Source organism: Scyliorhinus torazame, chromosome 14, assembly GCF_047496885.1.
Source record: "Scyliorhinus torazame isolate Kashiwa2021f chromosome 14, sScyTor2.1, whole genome shotgun sequence".
In the NCBI taxonomy this organism is placed as follows: domain Eukaryota; kingdom Metazoa; phylum Chordata; class Chondrichthyes; order Carcharhiniformes; family Scyliorhinidae; genus Scyliorhinus; species Scyliorhinus torazame.
This window is the reverse complement of record NC_092720.1, coordinates 160,111,069-160,123,426: the sequence shown is the minus strand read 5'-3', so window position 1 is coordinate 160,123,426 and position 12,358 is coordinate 160,111,069. Positions and strand designations below refer to the sequence as shown.

The window sequence follows — 12,358 nt, the reverse complement described above, 5'->3', positions numbered from 1 at the left end:
GGTAGACTTCCATCTGTTCCCAAAGCAGTTTTCCATGGAATAGGTCACTACCCTGTCAACAGGCTTATCGCTTGAGGGGCGCCAATCCACACTAAGCATGTGTGACCAGGAGTCTCTCCCACTCTTACCGACAGCCATTGGTGAGTTGCATTTGAAGTATTTTCCAGGTTAATATTCAATGTGTTTGGCCAAGTTAAGAATGCACCTTCCTTAGTCATCAAGGACAGGGGTGGGCCTCGAAACCAGAGCTTTGGCCTCAAAGGTAGGGACGTTACTTACTGCACCACAAGATCATCTCAATCAGTGCTTAGTAGGATGGACCGTCATTAATAATTTTACATTTCCCCAGAGACCACTTTGTGAGCTCCCTCTCACTTTCCCATCATTTTAAAAGCAGGAAATGCCACACCGTTAAACCATTATGAACAAATTAAAATGAATATATTTATTAACATGTTAGACAGTGTAAGAGTTGTACTGTTTATTTCTGTTGTTCCCATTTTTTATTTTGTTACTTTAGTCCATGGACCCATAATTGGGATGTGCCTAAGCAGAAGAATCAACTGAAACTGCCCGCTTGTCAGCACACTGCTCCCAGGTTTTGTTCTGGAGAGCAGAGGCAAGACTTCTTGGCACTGAGTGAATCTTGGGAACCAGTTTTGGAGGAAGTCGGTTCTATTGATTAACTGGGAACTGGTGGGTTGGCCAGAGATAATGTTTTGCCTCACAACGATTAGTGATTGGTTCCTGTGTGATGCTTTCTACGAGAACTGGGCAGAAGCATTTAGAACTTGGAAGTGAAAGGAGCGCCGTCGCTCTCTCGTTCTCTCTCCTGCTGCTGAAATGAAAGAACTGCTCTATTGTTATTAAACCAGAGTGCCTGGCACATCTTTGCTGTGAACTTGAAATGATGCGGAGTCTGCAGAGAAGTTAGACAACTTTGCCAGAGGAAACATCTCAAGCCCAGAAGGGAAGTACCAAAATGAAAGCTGGACTTCAAAAAGACACTGACTAGAAGTGATCCCAGTGCATCAAAGATCTTCATCCCTTTATGAATATTTCCTTTACGTTTCCACCACTCATTTCCACTCTGCGTTGTGTTTGTGTAGAGAGTGGGGGTAGTTAGGAAAGGGGAGTTGGGAAAGGGGTATGGGATAGTCAGTTACGTTTTCTGTCCATTTAATTATACTTTTGTGCATCATAAAAGGTTACTTGTGTGAAATATACCAACTTGGTGACTGCATTTTATTGGGCTCAGCCAAGAACCTTAAGATATTTTAAATAAAATCTAATTTTACCTGCTGTGACTCCGGATCAAGTGGGGTTGGAATTGACCACGCACTAGCCTGGAGTGTCGTGAGAACAGAAGCATTAAAAACACTGCCAAAAATTAATGGGACTAAATAAACATTCCAGAGTATTTCCAACACAGGATCAGGAAAATGGTATATGAGCGCAGAGATGTCATTGACACATGTGCAGAGGGTACTGGAAATATTCAGGTCAGGGAATAACCCGGCTCCTCCCTCACAGTTGACAGCCCCCTGCTGTTACCCCCGTCACCCCCTCCCCACACACAAATGTCCCTTATTTTGTTTTCTCAGAGTTAGTCACTTTGGAGCCAATCTGAGTCATTGTCACTTCTCAAGCAAGAGGGACTCCCCAAGCACAATTTCTGCCCTGGGCACAGAATCACTCTCTGAGTCACAGCGTAACTGCCCGAGTCACGGCGTAACTGCCCGAGTCACGGCGTAACTGCCCGAGTCACGGCGTAACTGCCCGAGTCACGGCGTAATTGCCCGAGTCACGGCGTAACTGCCCGAGTCACGGCGTAACTGCCCGAGTCACGGCGTAACTGCCCGAGTCGCAGAGTAACTGCCCGAGTCACGGCGTAACTGCCCGAGTCGCAGAGTAACTGCCCAAGTCACAGAGTAACTGCCCGAGTCACAGAGTAACTGCCCGAGTCACGGCGTAACTGCCCGAGTCACGGTGGAACTCCCACGTCACCATATTTCTCCCCACATCACCGTGTTACTCCCCACCTCAGTGTTACTTCCTCACCTCCCAAAGGTTCCAAGCGCCCTACCTCCACCACAGCAGCCAAATCATCACAGGCTTCCTCCTTCACACAAGCCACAATATTTAACTTTACTTCCCACATCAGTGTTACTCCCCACAAGTCAGTGTTACTCCATGTTTCACAGTGTCACTCCCAAGTCACAGCACAACTCCACATGTCCGAGAGTCACTCCCTGAGTAACAGAGTTACTCCCCAAGTTGTGGATAGGGCTCACAGATTCAGGTTTCTGCTGCCATTGTACTCAAGATGGAGAGGCTCTCAGTAATGGCAAAAATCCAGACAGAAAAATATCTCTTGGAAGGGGACGATATAGGGTTGAGGAGGCAATGTTGGAGGGATGGACCCTAATGCCTGCTGTGTCTCCCCGCCTCACCCTCCCCTCCCCGTGATGTGACCTCTTCTGTACCAGGTATGTCCAGCAGCAGATGTCTCTGCATGGGCTGCTGCTGGCCAGAAGGTGCAGGGGCTACAATCGGCGATAGAATCTGCCTCATTTCACTCAGTTTCATTGCAGAAGCTGACAAAGATTCTCATTCTGCTGCTGAAGAATCCCATTGTTTCTTTGTAGCTGATGCTGAAGAATCTCATTGTTTCTTTGTAGATGCTGTTGAAGAATCTCATTGTTTCTTTGTAGCTGATGCTGAAGAATCTCATTGTTTCTTTGTAGATGCTGTTGAAGAATCTCATTGTCTCTTTGTAGATGATGTTGAAGAATCTCATTGTCTCTTTGTAGATTCTGGCTAACATCCATCTTAAATTCAGTCGAAGTTTGCTGAAGCAAGTTAGAAGTGGCCTGATAACTCTCTGTACTTTGAACCTGTTCTTGATATAAGCACTCAGGTTTCAGATCCTTTTTATTTTTTTCACCAGCAGCAAAGGCCTGGTACTGTCTGTGTGCTCGTGGAGACGGTGGAGCCTCTGCTCCCAAGGCCTCAGGTTCCTCACCTCCCAAAGGTTCCAAGCGCCCTCCCTCCACCACAGCAGCCGGATCATCACAGGCTTCCTCCTTCACACAAGCCACAATATTTAACTTTAATTCACCAACATTACCCTCCAAATCAGACATCTTAGCCTCTGGACATTCCCCTCCCTCCTCCATGCCACATTCCTGTGAGGTATTCACCTCCGTCCCTTCCTCATCAGCCCTTTCAGGAATCTCGGTTGCTGCTGCCAACTCTCCTCTGTCACCATCTGATGTGTTCAGTGACACCTGTGTATCTGTCAGGAAGAAAATCACAATTATTATCTTTTGTCGCATAAATTAACTCTCCTCCTGATGGTTTAAACACTCAGCTGCTGACATCACCTTCACTCATCCCCATATCTGACCCACCATTGGTTATCGTGGGGTTGGAGAGGCCAAACAGCTTCCTCGTGATCTCCTCCTGTTCCTTGCTGTATGGAACCTGCCCTCCAGTTAACGAGTGCTCCTGGATGCTATTGGCCAGCTTTGCCTAAAGGAAGAAATGAAAAATGAATCATGGTCCAGACTTTGCTGTGCTGTCTTGCGACACATTTTCCGAGTGCTGGAGACAGTTTTCAGTCTGCACCCAGGAGAATGTCTGGTTAAGAGATTAATCTTATGACAAAATCAGAGCCATCTTCAAGATAACTGTATTTTACAAAACCTCATAAAATTAGTAAAGAAACATAATGTGATCTTTCTGTATTTTCAACTCAAAAACTAGGATTTCAAGTTTCAAAAATTAACATATATACATTTAATATTCATATATTTCTCTCTTGTCCAGGGAAACTTGTGCATAAGCAGCAGCTTCTATACAAACTGATGTCTACTTTTGGTGACGTTTGGCGATCTGGTCAAAAATTTAATTTTACAACACCAGGTTAAAGTCCAACAGGTGTCTTTCGAATCACTAGCTTTCGGAACGCAGCTCCTTCATCAGGTGAGTGAAGAGGTGGGTTCCACAACCACATATATAGACAAAGTCAGTGAATCAAGATGATATTTTGAATGTGAGTCTTTGCAGGTAATTAAGTCTTTTCAGGTCCTGAAGGCCGTCTTGGAGAACGCGAACCCGAAGATCAGAAGCTGAATGCCCTTGACTGCTGAAGTGTTCCCTGACTGGAAGGGAACATTCCTGCCTGGCGATTGTCATGCGATGTCCGTTCATTCGTTGTCGCAGCATCTGCATGGTCTCACCAATGTACCACACACAACACAGAATCGCCGAGCAGAAACGGACAGCCATGTTCAGTACACATGAGTACAGCCGCAACCGGGACCTTGGATTCATGTCTCATTACATTCAGCACCCCACCATCTGGCCTGGGCTTGCAAAATCCTACCAACTGTCCTGGCTTGAGACAATTCACACCTCTTTAACCTGTGATTATTCTTCTCTCCAGTCGATCTGTCTGGACCTGTAAAGACGTAATTATCTGCAAAGACTCGCATTCAAAGTATCATCTTGCATCATTGACTTTGTCTAAAATGTGTTTCTGGATCCCAACTCTTCACTCACCTGATGAAGGAGTTGCACTCTGAAATCTAGTGATTCGAAAAAAACCTGTTGGACTTTAACTTGGTGTTGTAAGACTTCTTATTGTGCCCACCACAGTTCAACGCCGGCATCTCCACATCAAAAATTAAATTGACCGTCTTGAAACGATTGGACAGATGGTGAGAAAGGTTGGAGACAGTTAATGCTGAGACAGACAGTGCTTGGGAATGACAGCTCCCCTGTGTGAGCACTGGCAGGTAAACAGCACAGATGACTCTCAGTGTAAGTGAGGCAGGTGAGCCGCAGTGTGAATATGTTAGTGTCTGTCGAGGTCTGATAAAGGTGAGAATTATTTGTCGTACACTTCGCACATGAATGGTTTGTCTCCTGTGTGAATGTGTTGATGTGCGCATTAGTCCATTACCCCCACATTAGTCCATCTACTGTTGAAATCCTCATCCATGCTAACTGAGTGAAGATTTCCTCAGTGTGGATGTGTCAGTGTTTCATGAGCATTGCTGACTGTGTGAGGCTCAGTCACTTATCTTCCATAAGATGTAGGAGCAGAATTAGGTCATTTGGCCCATAATAATAATCTTTATTGTCACAAGTAGGCTTACATTAACACTGCAATGAAGTTACTGTGAAAAGCCCCTAGTCGCCACATCCGCCGTCTGTTTGGGTACACAGAGGGAGAATTCAGAATTTCCAAATTACCTGACAGCACGTCTTTCAGGATTTGTGGGAGGAAACCGGAGGAACCCCACGCAGATATAGGAACAACAAAGAACAAAGAAATGTACAGCACAGAAACAGGCCCTTCGGCCTTCCAAGCCCGTGCCGACCATGCTGCCCGACTAAACTACAATCTTCTACACTTCCTGGGTCCGTATCCCTCTATTTCCATCCTATTCATGTATTTGTCAAGATGCCCCTTAAATGTCACTACCGTCCCTGCTTCCACCACCTCCTCCGGTAGCGGGTTCCAGGCACCCACTACCCTCTGCGTAAAAAACTTGCCTCGTACTTCTACTCTAAACCTTGCCCCTCTCACCTTAAACCTAGTAATTGACCCCTCTACCCTGGGGAAAAGCCTCTGACTATCCACTCTGTCTATGCCCCTCATAATTTTCTGGACCTCTATCAGGTCTCCCCTCAACCTCCTTCGTTCCAGTGAGAACAAACCGAGTTTATTCAACCGCTCCTCATAGCTAATGCCCTCCATACCAGGCAACATTCTGGTAAATCTCTTCTGCACCCTCTCTAAAGCCTCCACATCCTTCTGGTAGTGTGGCAACCAGAATTGAACACTATACTCCAAGTGTGGCCTAACTAAGGTCTATACAGCTGCAACATGACTTGCCAATTCTGATACTCAATGCCCCGGCCAATGAAGGCAAGCATGCCGTATGCCTTCTTGACTACCTTCTCCACCTGTGTTGCCCCTTTCAATGACCTGTGGACCTGTACTCCTAGATCTCTTTGACTTTCAATACTCTTGAGGGTTCTACCATTCACTGTATATTCCCTACCTGCATTAGACCTTCCAAAATGCATTACCTCACATTTGTCCGGATTAAACTCCATCTGCCATCTCTCCGCCCAAGTCGCCAAACAATCTAAGTCCTGCTGTATCCTCTGACAGTCGTCATCGCTATCCGCAATTCCACCAACCTTTGTGTCGTCTGAAAACTTACTAATCAGACCAGTTACATTTTCCTCCAAATCATCTATATATACTACAAAGAGCAAAGGTCCCAGCACTGATCCCTGTGGAACACCACTGGTCACAGCCCTCCAATTAGAAAAGCATCCTTCCATTGCTACTCTCTGCCTTCTATGACCTAACCAGTTCTGTATCCACCTTGCCAGCTCACCCCTGATCCCGTGTGACTTCACCTTTTGTACTAGTCTACCATGAGGGACCTTGGCAAAGGCCTTACTGAAGTCCATATAGACAACATCCACTGCCCTACCTGCATCAATCATCTTAGTGACCTCCTCGAAAAACTCTAGCAAGTTAGTGAGACACGACCTCCCCTTCACAAAACCATGCTGCCTCTCACTAATACGACCATTTGCTTCCAAATGGGAGTAGATCCTGTCTCGAAGAATTCTCTCCAGTAATTTCCCTACCACTGAAGTAAGGCTCACCGGCCTGTAGTTCCCTGGATTATCCTTGCTACCCTTCTTAAACAGAGGAACAACATTGGCTATTCTCCAGTCCTCCGGGACATCCCCTGAAGACAGTGAGGATCCAAAGATTTCTGGCAAGGCCTCAGCAATTTCCTCTCCAGCCTCCTTCAGTATTCTGCGGTAGATCCCATCAGGCCCTGGGGACTTATCTACCTTAATATTTTTTAAGACACCCAACACCTCGTCTTTTTGGATCTCAATGTGACCCAGGCTATCTACACACCCTTCTCCAGACTCAACATCTACCAATTCCTTCTCTTTGGTGAATACTGATGCAAAGTATTCATTTAGTACCTCGCCCATTTCCTCTGGCTCCACACATAGATTCCCTTGCCTATCCTTCAGTGGGCCAACCCTTTCCCTGGCTACCCTCTTGCTTTTTATGTACGTGTAATAAGCCTTGGGATTTTCCTTAAATGCCTCCTTTTTCTTTTTGACGAGGCCTACAATATCTCTCGTTATCTAAGGTTCCCGAAAATTGCCGTATTTATCCTTCTTCCTCACAGGAACATGCCGGTCCTGAATTCCTTTCAACTGACACTTGAAAGCCTCCCACATGTCAGATGTTGATTTGCCCTCAAACATCCGCCCCCAATCTATGTTCTTCAGTTCCCGCCTAATATTGTTATAATTAGCCTTCCCCCAATTTAGCACATTCATCCTAGGACCACTCTTATGCTTGTCCACCAGTACTTTAAAACTTACTGAATTGTGGTCACTGTTACCGAAATGCTCCCCTCCTGAAACATCGACCACCTGGCCGGGCTCATTCCCCAATACCAGGTCCAGTACCGCCCCTTCCCTAGTTGGACTGTCTACATATTGTTTTAAGAAGCCCTCCTGGATGCTCCTTACAAACTCCGCCCCGTCTAAGCCCCTGGCACTAAGTGAGTCCCAGTCAATATTGGGGATGTTGAAGTCTCCCATCACCACAACCCTGTTGTTTTTACTCTTTTCCAAAATCTGTCTACCTATCTGCTCCTCTATCTCCCGCTGGCTGTTGGGAGGCCTGTGGTAAACCCCCAACATTGTGACTGCATCCTTCTTATTCCTGATCTCTACCCATATAGCCTCACTGCCCTCTGAGGTGTCCTCCCGCAGTACAGCTGTGATATTCTCCCGAACCAGTAGCGCAACTCCGCCTCCCCTTTTACATCCCCCTCTATCCCGCCTGAAATATCTAAATCCTGGAACGTTTAGCTGCCAATCCTGCCCTTCCCGCAACCAGGTCTCTGTAATGGCAACAACATCATAGATATAGTACTAATCCAAGCTCTAAGTTCATCTGCCTTACCCGTAATACTTCTTGCATTAAAAAATATGCACTTCAGGCCACCAGACCCACAGTGTTCAGCAACTTCTCCCTGTCTGCTCTGCCTCAGAGCCCCACTGTCCCTATTCCCTAGTTCTCCCTCAATGCTCTCACCTTCTGACCTATTGCTCCCGTGCCCACCCCCCTGCCATACTAGTTTAAACCTTCCCGTGTGACACTAGCAAACCTCGCGGCCAGGATATTTATGCCTCTCCGGTTTAGATGCAACCCGTCCTTCTTATATAGGTCACACCTGCCCCGGAAGAGCTCCCAGTGGTCCAGATAACGGAAACCCTCCCTCCTACACCAGCTGTTTAGCCACGTGTTTAGCTGTTCTATCTTCCTATTTCTAGCCTCACTGGCACGTGGCACAGGGAGTAATCCCGAATTACAACCCTAGAGGTCCTGTCTTTTAACTTTCTGCCTAGCTCCCTGAACTCCTGCTGCAGGATCTCATGCCCCTTCCTGCCTATGTCGTTAGTACCAATATGTACAACGACCTCTGCCTGTTTGCCCTCCCCCTTCAGGATGCCCTCTACCCGTTCAGAGATATCCTGGAGCCTGGCACCAGGGAGGCAACATACCATCCTGGAGTCTCTTTCACGTCCACAGAAGCGCCTACCTGTGCCCCTGACTATAGAGTCCCCTATTACTATTGCTCTTCTGCGCTTTGACCCTCCCTTCTGAACATCAGAGCCAGCCGTGGTGCCACTGCTCTGGCTGCTGCTGTTTTCCCCTGATAGGCTATCCCCCCCCGACAGTATCCAAAGGGGTATACCTGTTCGAGAGGGGGACAAGCACAGGGATTCCTGCACTGACTGCCTGCCCTTCCTGGTGGTCACCCATTTCTCTGCCTGCACCTTGGGTGTGACCACATTTACATAACTGCGATCTATGACGCTTTCCGCCACCTGCATGCTCCTAAGTGCATCCAATTGCTGCTCCAACCGAACCATGCGGTCTGTGAGGAGTTCCAGTTGGGTGCACTTTCTGCAGATGAAGCCATCCGGGACGCTGGAAGCCTCCTGGACCTGCCACATCTCACAGTCAGAGCACTGCCTGGTATGGAGGGCATTAGCTATGAGGAGCGGTTGAATAAACTCGGTTTGTTCTCACTGGAACGAAGGAGGTTGAGGGGAGACCTGATAGAGGTCTAGAAAACTATGAGGGGCATAGACAGAGTGGATAGTCAGAGGCTTTTTCCCAGGGTAGAGGGGTCAATTACTAGGGGGCATAGGTTTAAGGTGAGAGGGGCAAGGTTTAGAGTATATGTACGAGGCAAGTTTTTTACGCAGAGGGTAGTGGGTGCCTGGAACCCGCTACCGGAGGAGGTGGTGGAAGCAGAGCAGGAAGAACGTGCTGACTCCACAGACAGTGACCCAAGCCGGGAATCGAACCAGGGACCCTGGAGCTGTGAAGCAACAGTGCTAACCAGTGCTGCACATCAAGGGGAGATTGAGATGTAGTAATCCTCAGTTTAAATCACCACCAGTCAGCTCTCTCCCTCAAAGGGGAAAGCAGCCGATGGTCATCTGGGACTATGGAGACTTTACCTTACCTTACACTTAAATGCTTTCTCCCCAGTGTGAATGCGTTGGTGGACACGGAGGTTCGATGACTGGGAGAATGATTTCTTACATACTTCACAGGTGAATGGTTTCTCCCCAGTGTGAATGCGTTGGTGTTCATGGAGGTTCGATGAATGGGAGAATGATTTCTTACACACTTCACAGGTGAATGGTTTCTCCCCAGTGTGAATGCGCTGGTGTTCACGGAGGTTCGATGACTGGGAGAATGATTTCTTGCACACTTCACAGGTGAATGGTTTCTCCCCAGTGTGAATGCGTTGGTGTTCACGGAGGATTGATGACTGGGAGAATGATTTCTTGCACACTTCACAGGTGAATGGTTTCTCACCAGTGTGAATGCGTCGGTGCTGCACTAGTGCCGATGAACGTGTGAAGGCTCGGTCACACAACTCACACCTGAAGGGATTCTCTCCTGTGTGAATACTCTGGTGTATCAAGAAATCTGTAGATGTTGAGAAAGCTTTATCACAAAACTCACACTTGAAGGGTTTCTCCCCTGTGTGGACTCTCTGATGGACCTGGAGGTTCGATAACTGTGTGAAAGCTTTCTCACACACATCACAGCGGAATGGCTTCTCCCCGGTGTGAATGCGTTTGTGTCTGTGGAGACGCGATGACAGTGAGAATGATTTGTTGCAAACCTCACACGTAAATGATTTCTCTCCAGTGTGAGTGAGTTGGTGATTACGAAAGTGGGATGAGGACGTGAATGATTTTTCACACAACTCACACTTGAACAGTTTCTCATCCATGGGGCTGTCCCTGTGGTTACAGCTGGTACAACTGAGACTGTGGAGCTGTCCTCACACAGCGCACTCTTGAACAGCCCTTCACCTGTCGATATGAGTCAGCGCTTCATGAGGCTCGATCAATGATTGAAGCTCTCACCATTCACTTCTTCCCAGCCTCACCCTGATCGATTAACCACAACCGGATCTTCAGAAATCTTGGTTCTGATGGAAGGTTCCACACCACTGACCAGTTTCAGATCTGATGATATATCAAAGCTCCTCGACCCAACCGATTATCAGATGATGGTTTCACTGCCCAACCTTTTCTGTATTGAGCAATGCTGTGAAGGGACCGGCTGCCTTCTTACAGTTGTGCATTTGTTCCTGGGTGATGGTGTTTCTGTGGTGTTTATCCTCTCTGTATTCTCTGGTATAGTACGGTGCAATCCTTCTGTAAAACAGGAAACGGAAATATGATTTCCACCAACTCCCTCCCCCCATTGCTGAACAGACTGGCTTCTCAGTTAGAGACTGTTCCACAGTGAGTGTCAACCTGCTATTCCCCTGTGTGGGGATCAGATACAAGACCCTTTTTTCCCCTCAATTGATTGTCACACACCCTGTTTCCAGCAGGGGCAATGTGAACAGGAGCAGACAATGTGACTACTTTCTTTCCTCCACCCAGTTCCCATCTTCCCAGGCACTGTGAGAGCAATGGAAACAATAGTCAGGTGGAGTATAAACAGGAAATCTGTTTACTCTGGGCTCGTGTTGTACTGGCAAAGACCAGTTTTACCCTTCCAATATCGGTTAATATAAAAACTCAGGAGAAATGTTAATTCAATGGAGATCTTGAGATTTCTCTTCTTGTTCCCCAAAATTATTTTTAAGAAAACACATTGGGCAGGAAGTGTTGGAGGCCAAGTAAAATATTGCTTCAGTGTAGCTGATTGGGGGTTTCTGGTTTATCCTGGGAAATTAGATACACGGCACTCACTCAGACTGCACGTCCCAAATTCAGCTCTCAGACACAGCCCTGGGCAAAGCTATTAAATCTAAGCCCAGGCTTCTGGGAAAGGCTCAGGCCTTCAGGTAAAACCTTTAAAGAAGATATTTAAATAAATTTCAATAAATGTGTCCCTGTCCCTCCCAGATAATTCCACCTCACCTTCTCATATTCAGTAATGACCCATCAACAAAACTCAGTCTGTAAATCAGAAGGGAAATGCTTCCAATAAACACTCAATATCCAATACGCAGCCAATCAAACAGCTCAGCACAAAGCACCGAGTAAACAGGTCTCTGAGCTGGATCTTGTCACACAGCATAAGGGGCATTTCCACACCTGGTTGCCCACAGGATAGTCAGACTGCCTGAACATTAGTGTGGATATTGTGCAATGTAATTCTTCTAAATTCTGCTCCTTCACTCACCATCTCCTGACTTGGTTTGGAGTCCCTACAGGAAGTGAAGCAGCTGTGGTAGAGGAAGAGGAGAGAATGGGCAGAGTGGGTGGGCTCTCTGATTGACGTCTCTCACAGACAATCCAAATATTTCTGCAGTAACAGGAGTTTCCTGAAGTTTGGGAAACTGACCGGGGAAACGGAGGCGACTTTGAGCAGCAGCTCAGGTGGGGATTTAAACTTGTCATTGTCCCATCTGAATAAAACCTCACTTATTGCAGCTGCTGTCTCAGTTCCCCTGGTAAATGTTTGACAGAGATTTCTGGTGGGGGAACAACATTCTTCATCCTCGAAGAATTTCAAACTGACATCAGTGTGCGATGTGTGACCTCGTATGTGTTTGACAGCAGGTCAGAAAAGGAAGACCCACAGCATCCAAGGAAGTGATGAAGTGCAGTAATGGGATCAGCACATGAACAGGAGAGAGGGAGTAATTTACTCTCCCCCATTCCCCCCCAGCTTCGCTTTCCAACTTCTTCACTCTCGTCCTCTTTCCTAGCTCACCTTCCTCCTTAATGTTAA

General features: G+C 47.1%; 1 protein-coding gene across 3 annotated transcripts; it reads right to left on the bottom strand.

Moving 5' to 3' along the window:
- Positions 1-472: 472 nt before the first annotated feature.
- Positions 473-11,837, bottom strand: LOC140390116 (uncharacterized). 3 transcript variants are annotated; one of them, XM_072475038.1, is made up of 4 exons: positions 11,807-11,837; positions 9,612-10,824; positions 3,387-3,534; positions 473-3,298 (listed from the first exon to the last, which is right to left on the bottom strand). In XM_072475038.1, the coding sequence occupies exons 2-4, from the start codon at positions 10,392-10,394 to the stop codon at positions 2,586-2,588; spliced, it is 1,644 nt and encodes a 547-aa protein (XP_072331139.1). In that variant the 5' UTR covers positions 10,395-10,824; positions 11,807-11,837; the 3' UTR covers positions 473-2,585. The 3 variants fall into 3 exon arrangements, with proteins under 3 accessions (XP_072331139.1, XP_072331138.1, XP_072331140.1); XM_072475037.1 differs by lacking the exon at positions 11,807-11,837 and adding an exon at positions 11,542-11,796; XM_072475039.1 differs by lacking the exon at positions 11,807-11,837 and adding an exon at positions 11,542-11,796 and having other exon boundaries at positions 3,414-3,534.
- Between the last annotated feature and the right edge of the window lie 521 nt (positions 11,838-12,358).

Bases quoted from the DNA above. Each gene is read 5' to 3' on its own strand.
- LOC140390116 (XM_072475038.1), bottom strand. From the start codon at position 10,394: ATGGATGAGAAACTGTTCAAGTGTGAGTTGTGTGAAAAATCATTCACG. The intron at 3,535-9,611 runs GTAAGGTAAAGT...TTCTTCCTTTAG, and splicing joins AGAAAGCATTTAAGTGTAAG to GCAAAGCTGGCCAATAGCAT. The intron at 3,299-3,386 runs GTGATGTCAGCA...TCTTCCTGACAG, and splicing joins AGATATGGGGATGAGTGAAG to ATACACAGGTGTCACTGAAC.